Source organism: Typopeltis vanoorti, chromosome 4 (assembly GCF_054136105.1).
Source record: "Typopeltis vanoorti isolate ZY-2024b chromosome 4, IOZ_Tvanoo_1.0, whole genome shotgun sequence".
NCBI classification, from domain to species: domain Eukaryota; kingdom Metazoa; phylum Arthropoda; class Arachnida; order Uropygi; family Thelyphonidae; genus Typopeltis; species Typopeltis vanoorti.
This window is the reverse complement of record NC_143552.1, coordinates 19,958,981-19,980,510: the sequence shown is the minus strand read 5'-3', so window position 1 is coordinate 19,980,510 and position 21,530 is coordinate 19,958,981. Positions and strand designations below refer to the sequence as shown.

Below are 21,530 nucleotides of genomic sequence, written 5' to 3'. Positions count from 1 at the left end.
ATTACAATTGTTATATTAGATTTAGGATTCTGGATTATCTACAGTCCTGTTTATAGTTAACTCTTAGGGAGAAAGGTTCCATGGGTAGAATATGTGCCTTCCATATGCTTGGGAATTTTAGACCATCATTATTGTTCAGATTGGGGTGGTTGATAAGAATCTCACAGGCTTCCTTAAATTTGCATTCCTACCATGTTTTGGTGTGATGCGTGTTGGTTTCAACACAAAAATTACATGTCATTAATACTCTAAAAAACAGGGCTTTGAAGATCTGTTCCAATGAACAAGCGCTGAAAGACGAATTTCAAGTTATCAGCAATACTTTTCTAAAAAATGGTTACAGCCAAAACACTATTAACAAAATTCTCTACAAGACCTCAATAAAAAACAAGGATAAACCAGACTACAATAAAACTATAATCATTCCTTACATTAAAGGGACATCAGATAAAATAAACAGAAACTACCGAAATACAACCTCAAAGCCACCTTTAAACCTCCTGCAAAATTAAAAAGCTTACTCAACTCATCCAAAGACCCACTCCCTCTGCTGGCCCACCCTGGAGTATACCATATTTACTGCACTTGTCATCTACCATATATATATATATATATATATATATATATATATAGGGGAAATAGGACACATAATTCCTATCAGACAAAAGGAACATAAACGACACATTAAATATAACTATGGTGAAGCTGGCCTTCCTGATCATGCCCTGAACACTTTACTTTGAACTGACTGGAAAAGCACCAGTTGTTTACATCACACCAAAATATGGTATGAACGCAAATTTAAGGAAACATGTGAGATTCTTATCAACCACCCCAATCTGAACAATAATGATGGTCTAAAAATCCCAAGCATATGGAAGACACATTCTACACACGGAATCTTTCTCCCTAAGAGTTAACTATAAACAGGACTGTAGATAATCCAGAATCCTAAATCTAATATAAATTGTAATGTTAAAAATAGGACATCATTGTTACTGTAAGAAAACTATCTATAAGAAAGAATGTTTCTCTCATGTTATCTTAAATAAAATCTAGCTTTGATGTAGTTTCTAAATAATTATTTTGTAATTTTATCTGTATTTTTTATTTTATTTTATTTTTTTTTTTTTCACTAGAGGTAATGCCAGTAGAATAACTGGTGATCAAATCATTGTTTCTTTAGCTTACTGTGTGAAATGTAACTCAACTTGTCCTTGTATATTTGTATATACTCCAGATGATGACCTTAATATGAAGGTCGAAACATTGGAAAATTAAAATAGTTATTTATAACACGGTTGTAAAGTCTATAATTTCTAAAATGAATGCTGATCACCGTGCAACACTAAAAGGAAGGTTTCATAGGTTTTGGTATGCTTTATCTAGAATTAGTAAATAATAATACTAAAAATTGAATTATTGTGAAATCTGTGGAAGCCACTGCAAGCAACAAGTAGAAGGAATCGTTCTGGGACGAAGGGTTAGGGGCCGACCTCGATTAAAATGGACTGCTGAAGTCATGCAACACAGTTTGAATTACAGGAACACATTTGAGCTTGTCTGACCCTGAGGAGTACTGCTGTAGCACAAACTTTATTAGAGTACGTGCTTGCACTCATATGCCTTTGAATATCTCATTTCTTTTTTATTACTATTACGTTAGACATAAAACTTAGAGGCTGAAAAACAAGCACAATCTACTATTGTTTTCTGTATGCATGTGTTTAATTGATTTGGTTAATAAAAATAACACCATTATTCATTATTTTTGCTGGTTTCAGCCACAACAAAGTAGTCCCTTCACTGTTGAAATGCAAATTGCATGTTGTATTCAAATTTGAAGTCTCAAATGAAGTAAACAATTAAATGCTGTAAAAATCTTTTTCTGAGATAAAAATTCTTAAAAAAAATTTGGTTGGTGCTTTCAATTTCATTTTCTTTTAAATTTAATATTACCTTTAATAAAAAACATTTAATAGATGGCTAAAGAATGAAAATGTTCCAAAATACAAAATACATAATTATACAGTTCAATGACAACCATCTTATTAATGGGAATAGTGGTTTGATGGTAAGTGCACTGTGGTATGCAAAATGAATTTGTCCAGAATATCATCATGTAACTGGTACATGACTGGGCAAGTACTCTGCTTGAAAAGAAGTCAACAGACACCATAGTGTAAAGAACAAACAGCTATGGCATCCACATTAATAAGATATTGGACTTCCTTTCACTGTGATCACTACAGCAATCCTATGGGCTTACTTTCCACAAGTGTACAATAGCAATCAATGGGAATTTTGGACCATTCTTATTGTAGGTATGTAAAGAGGTTCTGGACTGTTGTTGAGCAGATGTTCAGATATCTCTCAGAGTTCAATGTTCGCGAAACCACAACCAGAGGTCTGAGGCCAAACCAGGAAAAACAGAGCCATACCATCATATCGCCACCTCTGAATTTCATAGAAGTACACACTCTGGTAAGAGATATTCACAAGGGATCTGCCACACGTGTCCATCTGCTCGGTAGAGGGTGTAATGTGATTCACTGCTCTATAACACAATTTTACAAGCTTCCACATCTCACTTTACATGCTCTTTGCACAACTGAATGATGCTGCATGTTGGTTTGGGTAATGTGGGGCTAACATATATGGTCCTACCATGGAAACCCAATGTTGTGAGTCTCAGTTCTGAATGTTTTTGTACAGATTTGTGTTCCAGTCAATGTCCGAAACTCCACATTCAATGTGTCAACCAATGAATGGCAGTTATTATCTTTTGTAGTGCCCTACATTCATATTCACAGTTGTCTCCCTGTGCTTCCATCTCAGTATGGTATTACTGATTGCAGAGCTGGGATGGCCCAATTTGTCATTAATTTGCTGAATAAATAGGCCTGCAACATGGCATCCTATCACAAAGCCTCTTTCAAATTCTGTCGATTCTCTTCTTGCAGCCATTTCACCCAGACACAGTTGCACTGACCTGGGAGCATCATATTCCTCTAATTTATACTGAGTACAAACATGTGACCTGTTATATGACACGATGCATCTTGCTCATTGGGGGTGTCCATTAACTTCTTTCCAAACAGTGGAAAGAAGTTGTATCACATACAGTAATATTAAATTGTTGGGTTTTAAAACAATATGACTCTACCATAGTTTTATATTTATTTTAAAATTTGTCTAGATATAGAGAATGAGTACTCTAACATTGCAAAAAAAAGCAATGAAAATATTATTATAATTTTCAACTATGTTCCTATTCAAATGTTCTGTTCTTACAGTTCGGAATTCCTCATAAAAAAAGCATGCATGTGTGCATGCGCGCGTGCACACGTTTCCCACTGGGGAAAAAAAAAAAAAAAAGGTGGGAAACACACTGAGGAACAGAAACAAAATGTTATGATAAGAATCTTTTCCACAACAAACTGTATCAGAATGAATAGGATATTTACAGTCAGTTCTGCTGCCTTGGAAACATAACACTAAAGTTAAACTGCATGTCTAAATACATTTCAAAAGCAGCTTATTTTAGATGAATATCTTTGAAAGTATTTCTATAATAAACTTTTATCTATCCATATTTTAAAAAACAAGCTCAAGATTCATATTAACTTTATTTTTTCTTATGAATGTACTGTATGCAAACAGTCTGCATTCATACTTTGAAGAATTAATTATCTGAAAAAAAAAATTCTTTCAGATTGATGATGGAAAAATTAATATTACTGCAACATGTAAGACTTACAGAGAATTACAAGCAACGAATCCCATTTCTCTTTACTCTCCTTCATTTAAAGCGCACGCACACACGTACAATTTTTTTTCAACCCTTCTTTGAATATATTTTTCCAGGACATTTCTTATATATGTAACAAAGTCTGCAATAATCAGTTTAATGTCTCTGAATTAAATGGGCAAAATGATTCATAAAACTAATAAGTGTTTTGCCCATTAAATTTTTACACATGGTAACATCTTTAACATGGAAAAAAAAAAAAATGAAATTACACAACAGTTGGCCACCATTATTCTACTAATTTCACAAATACTTAACTGATACTAGAAAAAATAAATATTCAGGGCATAATCAAAATGGATAGTTGTTGATTGTTAGCAATAAATAAAGATAACAGAAGCTAAAAACAATTTTTCACTATTTATCTCTGTAGCTGCTTTATATACAATATGTCAAACTTTTCATCATTCATAATTCTGCAAATTTATAATCTTCTCATGCTAGTTTCTGGATCTAGAGAGTTCCTACAAAAAATAAATAAAAATGCATTTTTTGGTCACTCCACCTCACCTATAAAGGTGATCTGCCTGAAGATTAGCTGCAATTTCTGCTTCCCATTTGTCTCCATTTGAGAGTAACTTTTCTTTATTATATAACAGCTCTTCATGTGTCTCAGTGGAAAATTCAAAGTTAGGACCCTAGGTTAGAAAAAAGTTAAGAGTGAATGAAATCATGTTTATTTTACAAAAGTAATATTAGAATTTAATGTTTTATTCATGACTTAAACTATTAATAAACTTAATAAATTTATAACTTTCTAGTACTATTCTAATAAACCATTCCATGACTGTTACGTTAAATATACATTTCAAAACATAAATTCCAACAAAAATACTTAAAGCTGCAGCAACCAACAACAATCAAGAAACTTGGAGAAACATAATATAACTAATAAGCTGATCTCTTGATTATCTGAACTTCAAAATACACCTATGGTTGTTCAAATAGACATTTCAAGTTGTAATGTCCTTTCATATGTAACATCATGATGTTCCAGCATTACAAAAAAAAAATAAATAAAATAAATAAATAAAAATGCACTATGATCAATTAAATTTTTAAGAAGAGAGAGAGGGCACAGTTACTGAATAACTATACCTCTGCTGGCCAGCATGCAAGATAAATTACTGTATGATCACAAGCAGATGTCCATTTGATCTTCATTGTTTACACATAATTTTTTTTTTTTTGTACATAACATTTTTTCTTCCATTTTATGCTGCTTCCTCAGATGATCTAAATATTATTAAGTCAGCTACAAATGTGTTGCAAACATGAATGATACATACAATAACAACCAACTTCCTTACTCTTACACATCCCAATCTAAAACTGACTTTAAAAATCAATTGTTATGTGTATTAGTTACCAGTTTTATTTATTATCTGAATACAGAAGCCCTACTTCACACTAAAGAAATCCAAAAATGGAATGCTCCATAATCTTATTTGTAGTTTTTAACTATTACCTGAACAGCAAAATCCCCTGCCCCCAGATGCCATATGAGATTTGTTTGGGAAATCCCCAAACTTTTTTAATAAAAATTTTCCTGTCCAACTTAGAAGTTATTCAGTCTTTTCACCTTCAAAGTACTCTCCCTACTTTGTATACAGTGCTGGCAACATTCCTTCCATCCTCTGAAACATTTCTGGAACGTTTCTTTCGGGATACTGCACAGTTCCACTAGTGATTTTTTCATTATTGAGTCAACTGACTCAAAATGTCAGCTGGTGTGAGGTAAGGTGAGTAAGCAGGCTGTGGAATGACTGTTGTTTTGTGTTTTGGCAAAAACTGATGAATTAGTAATGATGTGAGTGGATACATTATCATGATGAAGCATCCATTGGTTTTCCCTCCAAGCATCAGGCCAATTTTATTCTGATAGTCTCACGAAGATGTTGCATTACTTCAAGATAACACTCCTTGTTCCCTGTCTTGCCTTGTGGAAGAAATTCATGGTGAACAATGACTTAGAATTAAAAAAAAAACTGTCATCATCAACTTTAACATTTGAGTGAGCTTGTGCTCTTAGAGAATACAGAGAAAAATGTAAGAAAGTGAAGCACTGTGTAAAATCAGCTCAACAAAGTTGGAACAACTTTGGTAAAAGCATAGAAAATAAAAGCATAGAAACTAAAAATAGAAAAGTAAAAGCATAGGCAGAAAGGTAACCATAAATGAAGGAAAGAGTATCATAAAATGAATTAGAGATGATAAAGATGGCATGAAGATAAAAGATGTTCTAGATGCTGGAGTAATTACTTTGAAAGAATGCTAAATGAAACAAGCAGTGAGAAGACAGTGGCAATAAACACTCAGAAAGACTACAATCTGAAATGCACATCAATACTTGAATTAGAAAAGGCCATTAAAAATCTGAAATGTAGGAAAGCAGTTGGAGTTGAGCATCTCTGGAGTACAACTGGAAGAAGAACTGAATATCACATCCTTTGATTGGTAAAGACCTGAGTTCAATTCTTCTTATGACAAGCAGAATCTTTATATACGGAATCCCTCGATGAGTCTTTGGACTCCCTGGAGGTGAATAATAATAATAATTTCTCAATTGAAGGTGAGTTAGCTGACCTCATATGGAGGTAGCAGTTTTCTTTTTTTTCTCCCAGAAGCTTAGATTTTGCATCCTGCATACAGAAAAGTCGGCCATGACAACACATGCAATTTATAGACAAAAAACATTGTTGTTAGTGGTGATAGGTGGTATTGATGTGTGTAATGGGAAAATTAAGTAGTAGCGTTGACAGTGAGATGTGTATAGCAGAGGAGAATGCCATCTTGTGATGAGTTCTTGATGTCAAATAATAATAATAATTGATGATGATTAGTTTCCTTTCATCCATATAGACAGTAGAGGTAGCTATGCTAACCATATTAGGGAAGTGACTATGAGCAAGTGGTTTCCCGTTGCCTTCCTTGCCATACTATATCCTATGGCTGTATCCTGTATGTTCACCGGTCCAGTTTGCCTGTTCGTGGGATGAAAAACCCCAGGACAAACTGGGGGAAAAGAATCCTACTGTCCCAAGACCGGCTAACTTGGCTATGGCTGAGAAAGATCCTTCAGCTCCTCACATCTCGTTTGATGGGAATCAAACCTAGGACACTCCTTCCCCAGGCATATGGTTGCGAAGCGCACAGCCACTAGGCTAACTGCATGGACAATAATAATAATAAAATGCTTAAATATGAAAGTATAAATTTCACAGTGGCTACATTGCATAATTCAGAAGGCCTGGTCAGAGAATCAAATTTCAGATAGTTGCAACAGAGCTCTCATAGTACCCATCTATAAAAGGGGAAATAAAACTGACTGTGAGAATTACACAGCAATTTCCCTGTAATTTCTCTGGAAGATTTATGCAACTGTACTTGGGAGATGGCTAAGATAAACTGTGGAAGAGAATTTTGGAGAAGTTGGATTCAGGCCAAATCAAGGTTGCAAGGATCGGATTTCCACTTTAAGATAAACAGTTGAGAAATCATGGGAATATAACAAGAATCTGTATTTAAGTTTTGTAGATCATAAAAATATGTATGATAAGGTGCCAAGAGGAAAAGCTGTCCAAAATGCTATTGTTGTGGGACATTATATTAACCAATACTTTGTCTGTATCCGAGTTGTAAGTCAGCAGTTACAACTGAAGGACGTATACATAGGAAGCTGGTTTAATGTTAAGTCAGGTGTGAGACAAGGATGCTCATTATCTCCACTATTATTCATCATCTATATGGATCACATTATGAAAGAAAATGGAAGTAAACCTGATATTAGAATTGGAGATATCGAGCTTAGCTCTTGGTTTTATGCAGATGATTGCTATATTCCAAAATAAATTCAGTACAAGCCTACAACATTCCCTGACTAAACCGAATAACTGCTGTAATAAATTTGGGTATGAAAGTCAGCAATAAAAAGACAAAGACAGTGAAAATAGGCAGAAACATGGAAAACAACTATGAACTAAACAGAGAACCAATAGAAGAGGTAAACTATTGCAGCTATTTTGGCATAATTTTTAGTGAAGACAGTATATTAAATATGGAAACAGAACAACAGAATTAGCAAAGTTGGTATGATAGGAAGTGAAGATGGCAAGATCAATACAGAAATAGAGAAGAATTAGTAAACTGTATGATAGAAAGTCAACCAAATAAATTTATAAGGAATAAAAGAGAAATTAGTGAAAACATTAAACTAGCTGTATACAGTGTTCAAACCAATTTTAACTTATGGGTCTGAGAGTAAGTTAGAAATAAAAACACTTGATCAAAGACTGGAATCACAGATATAAGAGTTCTGAAAAAGATTAGAGGGAGTAAACAGATGGTATCAATAGCAGTATCATATTAAAAATGAGGATATTATTAGGAAAGAACCTGACATTGTTAGCATTCAGGAATGTATTAGTAGAGCTCATCTCAGATGGTAAGGTGACTTAAACAGAACGGGAGAGGAAAGGTTGGCAAAACATGTGTGTTCTTTGTCAGGATGGCAGGAAAAAAAAGACCAAGATCTGGGTGGACCAAGATCAGATAACATTGAAATCGTGACAGATAAGTCATTAATTTGGAGGAAAACTGTTGATAGGAAGTTAGTAATGATGTAACTTTTTTTTTTTTTTTTTTTGTATAGTACTATTATAACATTCTGCACACATCCTGAGAGTACTTGTCAGGAATTGGATGATGATGAATTTATATAAGAGGCAAATCATTTAAAATATTTTTAACTTTAAAAGTTTAGCCTAAACTAAGACAGTATGCATTAAAAATGTATGAAATAAAACATGGGCACTTTTAAAGTAAAAGTTTCTCATTTTAAGCAACAGATACATCATGGAGATCTGTATACTATAGCAACAGATATATACTAGTATAATCAATGCATAGTTACTATATCACTACTAATTACAGTGTGACACAATATTAGGAAGGACTGGGAAAGGTGATGTATACTGGATAATGAAATGGCATAATGGATTTTACACATTTATCCCATACTCTGTAGTAGGAGAAAAAAATATTTCAGTCACCAATATCTGTTTTTATTTGATTTACAGATAAGTGGGAAAAAAATTAGAATTTGCACAATATTAAAATTTTAGTTTTTGTCACATTTTTATCATCAATTTATTTTTATCCTTCCATTGTGAAATTGCCTTTTTTTTTTTTTGTTGTTTTGGTTGTACATTAGGTAATTCAATATTATGAAAATTACAGATATGGTTAAAAGAATGGTATAGGTAGCTAAATAGCAATATACCCTCTAAGGTATACAATTGTTCAGAGGAACCAGTAGCACGTTCCAATTTCCACATTAATATGAGAGAGGTGGCTTGAAGAAAAAATCATATACCCACTTCATTTTTGTCCTATTTTAACAATAATGATACTATGACTGCTAATAAAATCACAAGAACAGGACAAAAGTCCTAAAGACCCGACTGTTTTAAAATGGCATATGACCTGTAACTTGTCTACAAGCATCATCATCAAATTCCTGGTATGCACACTTAGGGAGATATACAAGATATTATGGCAATACTACATGAACAAGTTACACCACTACTAACTTCTGATCAACAAATTTTCCTTCAAATTAATTTGTTATCGGTCAAGATTCCAGCATTATCATATCTTATATTTCTGTCTTCTAAGGCACTTTTTTGCTGTATTAATCCACCTATATCTTGGTCTTCCTCTGGGCCTTTAACCTGACAACCTAGAAAAGAACACTTGTTTTGTTAATCATTCCTCTACCATTCTTTAAAGTGACCCATCTGAGATTAGCTTTGCTAACTCTTGAATGCTAATAATGGTAGATTCTTTCCTAATATCCTAATTTTTAATGTGATAGTGCCATTGCTGCCATCTGATCACTTCACAAATTGTTCTCAAAACTCTCTTATCTGAGGTCTCCAGTCTTTGATTAAATGTTTTATTTTTAACTCATCTCTCAGATCCATAAGTTAAAATCGGTTTGAACACTGTCTTGCATACAGCTAGTTTAGTATTCTGACGAATTTCTCTCTTTTTCCATATAAAATTATTCAGTTGACTTCCTACCATACCAGATTTACTAATTGTGTTCTCTTTATTTCCATATTTAATTTACCATCTTCACTAAAAATTATACCTAAATAGCTAAAATGTTTTACTTGTTCAAAGATTTGCCACTCAGGATACAGTTAATGCTTTCAATGTTTCTGCCTATTTTCATTGTCTGTCTTTTTATTACTGATTTGCATATCAACTTTATTATAACAGTTATTCAGTTCACTCAGGGGAATCTTGCAGACTTTCACTGGATTTATTCGGAAGTATAACATCATCCGCATCAAGCACAGAGCTAAGATTAACATCACCAATTTTGATATCAGGTTTAGTACCACTTTCCTTCATAATGTGATCCATATAAATTATGAATAACAGTGGAGATAATGTGCACCCTTGTTGCACACCTGATTTAACATCAAACCATCTTCCTGTATCTCCTTCAATTCTAACTGCTGACTTACAGCTTAAATAGAAACTATGTATTTTGCTTGATATAATGTCTCATTTGCACCATATAACTGTAGCATTTTGAAGAGCTTTTTTTTTTTGCTCTGGTATCTTTTCCAGATCTACAAAACTTAAATACATGTCATTGTTGTATTCCCAAAATTTCTCAACTATTTGTCTTAAAGTGAAAATCTGATCCTTACAACTTCTATTTGGCCTGAATCCAGCTTGTTCTTCACCAAGCTTCTCTTCCACAATTTTTCTTAGCCATTTACAAGAACACAGTTTGGTTGGTGAAATCCCAAATTGTCAGCCCATCCTCATTTGTTCAGCATTTAGGTATATACCTAACAGGGTGCACCACGAGAAGGTAAGGACTAGACAGTTTGGGATTTAACTAATCAAATTGTATTCTTGTTGGCTTAAACCGCAATGTAAAATGTTGGCATAACATGACAGAATTTCTGGCTGGAGTGTCACCTGGTTAAACAAGGTCCCCATTGTTTTCATCAGAGAACCAGGACAAACAGCAGAAAGTTAGCTACTGGAACAAATTCCGGAACACATCCCAAATCAACATCAACAGAGTTCAAAACTGGTACTATCAACATAAGAAGCATCGATTGATAAGAAATGGAACTAGCAGAAGAATTGGATAAATACCAGATCGACATGATAGGCATTTAAAAAAAAATTTCTTGACCAAAAAGCTCTGGAAAAACTTTTATTGGGATTATATTGATCAAGTGTATATAATAAACAACTAAGTTATACCAACTAGTTTCATCAACTAAGTCTGTTGGCATCTTCAGGGTACATAACTGATGTAAGGCACTAAAAAGTAAAAAACTGTTACAAACTAAAATAAACCGATTCCAATTAATTGGAATCGGTTGATTTTAGTTTGTAACAGTTTTTTTACTTTTTAGTGCCTTACATCAGTTATGTACTTACATCAGTTTTGTAAAAAACTGTTACAAACTAAAATCAACCGATTCCAATTAATTGGAATCGGTTGATTTTAGTTTGTAACAGTTTTTTACTTTTTAGTGCCTTACATCAGTTATGTACCCTGAAGATGCCAACAGACTTAGTTGGTGAAACTAGTTGGTATAACTTAGTTGTTTATTATATACACTTGATCAATATAATCCCAATAAAAGTTTTTCTATGATAGGCATTACTGAAACAAAGAAGACAAAAAAACAAGTGAGATCTTTATAAGTAAAAATACAATATATTCAGGCAATAACAATCAAGGAAAAGTAGGAGTAGCTAAATAGCATTCAACAGTAAATATGAGGATAATCTTCTTGAATGGCAGGCAATCAAGTAGCATGATGTGGGCAAATATCAGAATGGGGGACATTCATGCCTATGAATATACCACAGAAGGTTCTACTAAGGAAGAAATGGAGGAATTTTGGGGGGGATTAGAGAAGGCAGCAGACAAAGCCTTGATCTCCACATTCCTTAAAAAGGCTATGTGGAGGTCTCCTCCCAATTATACAGCTTTTACCCTTAAGCACCTCATCTACAAACACATCTTACTGATATCTACCTGAATATCATAGTGGGAAGGTGGATAAACATTAATCACTGAGGGACGAGGAAATGGCAGTAGCGGGGACATTATACAATTGAATAAATAACTTTGTGTGTCTTTTAAGAGTCTCAATAATTTTATCATGCAGAAAACTAATGACTATTCATATATAATACCATGCATAGGTATTATATGAAAAATACAGTAATGATATGCAAATTTCAAGATGGGTACACTATTCTTCACTCTATTAAAAAAAAAAACATTTGAATTCTAACTAGTTTACTAGATAAGAAAATTTTTTTTTTTTTTTTTGACAAAGGCTAGTTCTACTAAACTTTTATTGTATATGTTTTAATGAAATAGGTGAAAAAAAAAAAAGCATGACTTACAATATTATTAACATTATATATACAAAACAGTATTCGTTCCTAATTGCAAATTTTGTCCAATCATAACTAATAGGTTTTTTTCCACCAGACACACACACACACACATCATATTTTAGTTTTCACACAATTTTATTTTAAACATTTCACTTACTCTCAACCAGTAATCTCTTTATTATGCAGATATTCAAGCAGCAAATAAACTAACCATTAATTGTTATGCAATTGAGAGACATGCAATGATAGAATACTTTCCTCTCTCTCTCTCTTTTTTTTCCCCAATGAAAAAATGAAAAGACTTGTGTATATGACTGATGAATTTGGAGTTAGGCATTTGGAGGTATTGTTCAGTATGATTTTCATGATGTTGAAAGTGCAAAATCAGAGAACAAGCTATGAAAGAGAACATGAAAGCGAGTATGTGTGAGTGTACGAATGGGGAAAGATCAAGACATGCCAAATACAGTTTCTTAGGTCTGCAATTTGAATTTAAACAGTCATTACAGTTGCAATTCTTCAACATGCCCTGATATAACCTCAAGGGAATGTATGATGTACAACATTTACTATCATGATTAAGTTTATAATATAACTAACTTCCCATCAATAATTTTCCTCCAAATTAATTTGTGATTGTCAGGACTTCAAATACTATCAGATTTCATGTCTGACTTATATTTCATTTCTCTGAGGTACTTCTAACTGCATCAATCTAAATGGATCTTATTCTTCTTTGGTCCTTTTCCAAGTAACAGCAATCTATTTTGCTAACATTTCTCCTGGCATTCTGTTTAAGCAAGCATAACACTTTAGATTATATTAGCTCCTGATTGCGCACACACATTTCTGAATGCCAACAATGTCATGTTCCTTCTTAATATTTTCATTTCTCATATGATTTTGGCCTTAATGTCATTTTTTCAATCCTCTGATCTTAATCAGAACTCTCATAGCTATGGTTTCTACTCATTGATCAACTAGTTTAAATGAACAAGTTTGAAAATCATCTTACAGTGTGCAGTTTTCACTAACTCTTATTCCATATAAATTTAATAAAATGGGTCCCTACCTACAATTACATCAGACTATATATTCTATATACTTCAGTCAACTGAAAACCAGTAGTTAGAATTAAAGACTATATTATGAGAAGATGGTTTGGTTTTCCTTGATCCTTGTTATATTTTTTCTAGATCTACAAAACTTGAATACAGATTACTGTTATATTCCTATGATTTCTTGACTATTTGCCTTAACAAAAATATTGATCCTAATACCCCTATTCGATCTGAACCCAGCTGTTCTTCTTCAAGTTTCTCTTTCACAATTTTTCTTAGTCTCTTCTTAATTATACTACATAATCTTACCTGAAACACTCAGAAATTCTCACATTGTTTTCAATCTTCAATTTTTACAGATCTATGGGAGTTCATCACCTTTAAACTTAACCTTCTGACCAAACTGCTTGAATTTTCAGTGTTGCTATAGAAAAAAAATTCATACATTCATATATGAACATTCTTTTCTAATATTATCTACTTCAGTGTCTTTTCAGGTTCTGAAGGTTTTTTTTTTTTTTTTGCCTCAAGTAACAAATTTATTTAATATCTATAGTGAGACAGTGATGAAAAAGATTGAAAAACAAAAACTAGTATCAATGATATAAAATACAACAATCTTAGATATGCTGATGATATCATTCTAATAGCAGAAAACAGAAACAAATTAATCAAATTACTGCAGCTACTAATAATTTGGATTAGGTATAAATGCAAAAAAGACCAAATTTATGAAAATCTCAAAAGAAAACAGATCAGAGCCAGAAATATTCATAAATAATATGAAAATTAAACATACAACAGAACACAAATATTTAGGTACCTACTTTACTGCAGATGGAAAGTAAGATAAAGAAATGAAAATAAAAACAGACATAGCTAATGATGCCTTCTGGAAAAATAAAGATCTGCTCAGATGTTCTGTGGGTATCGAGACAAAGAAAAGAATGATAAGAACATTAGTGTGGCCAGTTTTCACATATGGAAGTGAGACCTGGGTAATCAAGAAGAGAATAAGACAAAAGATAATAGTTTTTGAAATGTGGTGCTATAGGAGAGCTCTGAAAATCTCATGGACAGAAAACGTGACAAATGCAGATGTCCTACAGAGAACGACCTTTATGTTGGCAGGACATGTACTGAGAGGTTCAGCAGGACAGGGGATACTAACAGTTTTGGAAGGAAAAATTATGAGAAAAGGATAAAGAGGTAAAAAACGAAGGACATGGTTTGAAGATATAAGATCATGGACAGGATTCAAATGGCTATGCAGAAACAAAAAGGAAAGCCACCGACAGAGAGAACTGGAAGGACATGGTGCTGCACCCTCTCACTGAGGAAGCTACATGAAGAAGAAACAATATGTACTCCTCCCTCTTTATAATTTCTACCACTGTTCCATCACTGTTTATTTCATTTAACAATCTTTCAATTACCACAGATATCCAGAATACCTCTATCTACAATTTTTATGTCATATCCGAGTCTATTCACCTTTGAAACCTGCTGGACTTTGATTCTTTTTAAACATTCAGTGCAATACTTTTTTCATCATGATATTCATTCTGCTGAAGATAGTGAATACCTTCTATTTCAAATCTCCTATATACACGCGTATCTGTGAGGATATCACCATAAGCACCAAAATAGTCAATAACACTTTTCTTATTTCTTGTGTGCATTCTCCACATCTTTATGTTGGAAAATGGTATTAGGAATGACTAGTACATCTCTGATAACAAAACTCTCTCTCTCTCTCTCCCATTTCTAAGCTTTTTCAATAGCCTCCAGAAGAGTGATATTTATATTCTATATTTTTACAAAGCCTTTCTGGAATTTTTGTTAGCAACTTTTATGCATAGCATTTTTACATTTTTCTCTGTATTCTTGCAATCCATCTGCTGACTTACTTCAGTTTGCTATCTTCTTTTCTATTACTTCCATTAATTTTTTAAAGCCCATCATGAAGTACTGATTTTCCCATTCTCATAAAAACTTTTCTACATACCTCCTTGGCTGAATGAATCAATGGTGAACTAATGGTAAGTACCCAGATTTCTTTTCGGGATGTACTAGTCATTCCTAATACCATTTTCCAACATAAAGATGTGGAGAGAACACACACAAGAAATAAGAAATAATTTGCCAATTAGCCTCCAAGGTTTCATATATATATATATATATTTTTTTAAGGGATGCTTAAGGGTCAAAGCTGTATAACTGAGAGGACACCTCCACATAGCCTCTAAAGGAATGCGGAGAACCGACCAGGGCTTCTGACCTAATGTCCAATCCTCACTTTCTTGTGTTGCACCCTGTTGGGTATCTACCTGGATACTGAACGAATGAGGATGGGCTGGCAATTTGGGATTTAGCCGACCAAATTGTATTCTTATTGCTTAAACCAATATATAAAATGATGGTACAACATGACAAAATTTCATGCTGTACCTGGGGCGCCGCCCGGTTACACAAGGCCCCCGTTGTTTTCGCCAGGGAACCAGGGCGAACAACGAAAAGTCAGCTACTGGAACAAATCTGAAAGCACACCCCTACTCAACATCAGAGTTAAAGATCGGTACTATCAACATAAGAAGCCTGAATGGCAAAGAAATGGAGCTAGCCGAAGAATTAGATAAGTACCAGATCGATGTGATAAGGGTGACTGAAACAATCAAACAAAACAAAACAAAAAAAAAAAAAAAAAAAACACCACTGAGCTCTTTCTGAGCAATAAATACAAAATGTTATATTCAGGCAATAACAATCAAGGAAAAGAAGGAGTTGCCATAATATTCAACACTAAATACAAGGCTAATCTTGAATGGCAGGCAGACTCAAGTAGGGTGATGTGGGCAAATACAGAATGAGGAATTGGACAATGAGACATATTTGTGCCTATGATCCCAGAGAAGGTTCTACTAAGGTAGAAGTGGAGGAATTTTTTTATGCTTTAGAAAAATCAACTGACACAATGAAAAAGGAAAAGTTGGTCCTCATTGGGTATCTAAATAGCAGAGTAGAAAATGATTGTCGGACATACAAAAATATTTTGGGAAAATTTGGAGAAAGGAGCAAAGCTAATAATAATGGCAAATACCTGTTGGATTTCTGCTCAGGACACGGACTGATTATTACTAACACCATGTTCCAACATAAAAATGTGCACAAATTAACATGGAGAGAAGAGGCAAGGAATAAGAAAAGTCTCGTTGACTATGTTATTGTTGATAGTGATGTTTTCTCCCTGGTGCAGGACACCAGAGTGTATAGAGGATTTGAAATTGGAAGTGATCACTATTTAGTCTTGAGCAGGATAAAACTGAATTTCATTTTAAAAAACATAACATGTAACAAAGTTTTAAAGTGAATAAAAGTTGAGCAGCTCTCAGATGTGAACTGTAGACTAAAATACACAAAGCTTATTGAAGAAAAAAATGAAAGAGTTTGAGAACAGGAACCAAACCTTGGAGATTCAGTGGCAAGTCTTGAAGAAAACCCTGATTGATTCAGCCAGAGAGGTATGTGGTGAGGTTATCTGCCAGGATAGAAAAATCAGAACTCCATGGAGAACACAGGAAGTTAAAGAGGCAGTGAAGGAAAAGAAGAAAGCATATCAACAGTTCCTGGCAAATAAGTCAGCTTGTGCTCTTAGAGAATACAGAGACAAATGTAAGAAAGCTACACTGTGTAAAACTAGCTAAACAAAAGTCATGGGAGGACTTTGGCAAGAACATAGAAAATAAATATCAAGAAGGTGGCAAAATATTCTGGAGGTTATTGAAGGAGCTTAGAAATGGAGGAAAGAGTACTGTAAAAGGACTTAGAGATGATAATGGTGATAAGAAAACGGGAGAAAAAGATATCCTTGAAGTATGGAGTAATTACTTAGAAAAATTGCTAAATGAAACAAGCAGTGATAGCACAGTGGTAAAAAAACACTCAACAGGCATGCAGTCAGGAATACATATCCATACCTGAAGTAGAAAAAGCTATCAAAGGCTTGAAATGTGGAAAGGCAGCAGGAATAGATGATATTCGACCAGAAATGCTGAAGTATGGAGGTATAAAAGACTTACAGTGACTGCACTGCATAGTTCAAAAGGCTTCGACAGAGGAACAAATTCCCGATGATTGGAATAGATCTCTCATAGTACCCATATATAAAAAGTGAAATAAAACTGATTGTGAGAATTACAGGGGTATTTCCCTACCGAGTATTCCTGGTAAGATTTATGCAAGTATACTTAAGAAACGGTTGAGAAGAATTGTGGAAGAAAAGCTTGGTGAAGAGCAAGCTGGATTCAGGCCAAATAGAGGCTGTCAGGATCAGATCTTCACTTTACGACAAATAGTTGAGAAAGCATGGGAATATAACAAAGATCTGTATTTAAGTTTTGTCGATCTGGAAAAGGCATATGACAAGGTGCCAAGAGAGAAGCTATTCAATACACTACAGTTATATAGTGTCAATGGAAAATTATATCAAGCAATACTTAGTCTTTATTTGAGTTGTAAGTCAGCAGTTAGAATTGAAAGAAGTACAGGAAGATGGTTTAATGTTAAATCTGGTGTGAGACAAGGATGTTCATTATCCCCTCTGTTATTCATTATCTATATGGATCACATTATGAAGGAAAGTGGCATTAAACATGATATCAGAATTGGAGATGTTAATGTCAGCTCTTTGATTTATGTGTACGATGTTATACTTCTAAAGAAATCTGCTACAAGTTTGCAAGATTCCCTGACTAAATTGAATAACTGTTATAATAGATATGGTATGAAGGTCAGCAATAAAAAGACAAAGACAATGAAAATAGGCAGAATCATTTAAAATGTCAACTGTGTTGTGAATGGAGAACCTGTGGAACAAGTAAAACATTTCAGCTACTTAGGCATGAATTTTAGTGAAGATGGTAAATTAAATATAGAAAGAGACAAAAGAATCAACAAAGCTGGTATGGTAGGAAGTCAACTGAATAAATTCATATAGAATAAGAGAGAAATTAGTTGGAACACTAAATTAGCTGTATACAAGACAGTGTTCAAACCAGTTTTAACCTATGGATCTGAGAGGGGTCATAAGTAAAACACTTGACCAAAGACTAGAGACCGTAGATATGAGAGTCCTGAGAAAGATTAGAGGGGTGAACAAGATGGCATCAATGGCAATATCATATTAAAAACGAGGATATTAGGAAAGAACTTGACATTGTCAGCATTCAGAATGCGTCAGCGCTAATCTCAGGTGGTATGGTCACTTAAACAGAATGGGCGATGAAAGATTAGCAAAACAAGTGTTATCTGCCTGGTTGGCAGGAAAACGACCCAGAGGAAGACCAATATATAGGTGGATTGATGCGGTACAATGTGCCTTAGACGATAGAAATATAAGATCTGATAATAATAATATTGGAGTCTTGACAAGTAATAGACTGATTTGGAGGAAAATTGTAGATAGGAAGTTAGTAATGATGTAAATTTTTCATGTAGTACTATCATATCCTGTACACCCCTAGAGGGTACATGTCAGGAATTTGATGATGATGATGATGACATAAATATAGTTAATTCATATTCCAATAAGCATCATTAAAGAAAAATCACTTGCTATTGCAAAGTAAAAAAGCCTCAAACCACAGCAACAATGTTATGGAAAAAGAAATTCATTATGGCAAACTTTCTAACTATAACAAACTACTTCTCAGGTCCTTATGAGGTATACAGTAAAAGGTAACTGTAACTCACCAAGACATATATATTTTAGAAACCATTTATATATTTCATTTATGTTTAGTTGAAAGCAGTCAAGTTGCAATCTCCTGAGCTTTAAATTACATTGGGTTATATTCTATTTGTCAAAAATTTCACATCTTCAGCTTAGAATACATACTTCTACAATTGCATCCACTGGACATGCTTCTTGGCAAAAACCACAATATATGCATTTTGTCATATCAATATCATAACGTGTTGTACGACGACTACCATCCGCTCGTTCTTCTGCTTCAATAGTAATGGCCTAAAATAATAAAAAAGAAAAAGTGAATCTTATTACAGATAACATGAACATAAAATTTCTGTATGTTCAGAATTATTAATGATGAGCATATAATATTCACAATTAGTATCATTACCTGGTAGGAGAAAAAACAACGATTCAACACAGGAGATTATTACTAGTTTTCTTATGGACATTTCTTTCACAGGTTTATTGTGATTGTCTGTGGAAATACCAGTGTAGTGGTTGGCAGTAGATGGTGTTGGTGTAGTTACGGTCTCTTGGTGGAGACAGAGTTGTAGAGCAGGTGCTCTCCCTCGATGAGTCTATGGACTCCCTGGAGGTGTCAAATAATAATAATAATAATTATTTATCAGTTCTTCAATAGAAGTAGTCCTGACATTTTTGTTTGAACACTCACAGATGCATCAATCCTGTTTTTTTTTTGTGAGTTCGCCAAGGAAAGGTTGGAAACTTTAATCATAGACAGGCTAGGTTTTTTTTGATATTCATTCAGATTTTAAAAAAAATTTAGTTTCTATTATTTTTTATATAATCTGGAAACTCAGCTTATAGACTAGACTAAATGTGAAGCTTTTTCAAGTCACTTTAGGTCCCCAATAAGCAGGGTGGAAGTCTCATACCAAATGATGACATTTATCTTCCACTTAAGGACATTTACAAAACATCCAAGTGCCAACAATGGAATTCAAACCTGCAGCATGCTCCACTGTTGAGCTAAAGAAAGCATACTGATCTGATAAGCAAGCTTTAAGTATGACAAATAAGCAACCACTGGAATTAAGATATTAATAACTTTTCGATTGGTATCAAGGCTATCAGGTGAAAAGACACGCTATTAGAGAACTGAAAGATTTGTGATTTTTGTTGCCTTATTAAATATTTTCTTAGATTTAATTATGCATTTTTAGTATATTATTGTAGTTTTTAGTGTAATTATTGTACTACAGCATTTTATAACATAATTACAGAAATAATATTAGTTTTTACCACTCTTAAAAATTGTGCCGAAACCTTGTCGTAACAAGGCAGTGTGTGTCTAAAGCCAGAGCCTGTATAGCTCAGTCGGTATAGACGAAGCCCTTTGGTTGGAAAGACCATGGTTCGATTCCCGTCCATGATGTGAGGAACCTTTATCTGGTCTCTTCCAACAAAAGGCGAGTTAGCCAGTCTCATACGGAGGTAGGTTTTTTTTTTTTTTTCCACCTGTAAACTTGGGGTTTTTTTTTGTCCCCCAGAACATGCAAACTGGCCCTGTGAACACACACGGATCTACAGTCATAAATACTTAACCCCCCATGAGGGAGCTCAACTCGCCCCAATAGGAATGGGAAAGAAAAGGAGGAAACACCATACGAATAAATACGTGTCTAAAGCCGAAGTTGTTGCTACCAAGGTAAGCATTTGTCCTGATGAACAAAAGTATTGCTGCAGTGATGATGATAATTTATTAGAGGATAAGTTGACATTAAAAATATCTTGATTAAAAGAAATTATTAGAAAATCGACCAGGGAATTGGAAAAGGTGGAAAAATGTCTAAATTATCCTGTCTAAGTTTGACTAAACTTAGACAGGATAAGAAAAAGGATCAGAACAAGAACAGGCAGGAAAGTACTGAACTTGGTAATCAAAATATTAATAACAACAAGGTAATTCAGTTAAAATCTAAGAAAAAAAAGGTGATATGGTATGGTGACTCAATTTTAAAATTTGTGCTTGCTGAGGGAGTCACCACTACTAGTTTCCTGGGAGCAAAAAATTTAAAATATAACAAACATAATTGAAAACCAAAAAAGAAAAGTAAAAGAGACGGTAGTTCTGGTAGGTACTAATAATTTAAGTGGTGACAAATATAGTATGAGAAAAGATATGAAAGGTCTGTTGGAAGAAGTGAGAAAGAAATGTGAGAGTAAAAATTGTAGGATTGCTACCCAAATATGATAGTACTTAGTTAAGGAGGAGGGCGATGATAGCAAATGATTTCCCGCACAGGCTGTGTAGAAGATACAGATGCAAGTTTTTAGATGTGTGGGGTATTTTTGATGCATTTTCATTTGGAATCAGAAGCATGGAGAAAATACTGCTTGGTATGAGACCTAATGCAGAGAGTCAGGGAAACTAGATCATCAAGGGAGGAATATGAAAAATGTGTATGAAAGGTCAGCTATGGTATGCAAA

At 33.8% G+C, this 21,530-nt stretch overlaps 1 protein-coding gene across 1 annotated transcript in view; it reads right to left on the bottom strand.

The window, feature by feature from the left end:
- Nucleotides 1-4,152: 4,152 nt before the first annotated feature.
- The window catches only part of ND-23 (NADH dehydrogenase (ubiquinone) 23 kDa subunit), a 65,869-nt gene continuing 48,491 nt past the window's right edge, over nt 4,153-21,530 (bottom strand). The window contains exons 5-6 of the mRNA XM_090391035.1: nt 19,223-19,351; nt 4,153-4,449 (exon numbers count right to left, since the gene is read on the bottom strand). Coding sequence (XP_090247161.1) covers nt 4,318-4,449; nt 19,223-19,351 — 261 coding nt within the window. The 3' untranslated portion in view covers nt 4,153-4,317. The remainder of the gene's footprint in view (nt 4,450-19,222; nt 19,352-21,530) is intronic.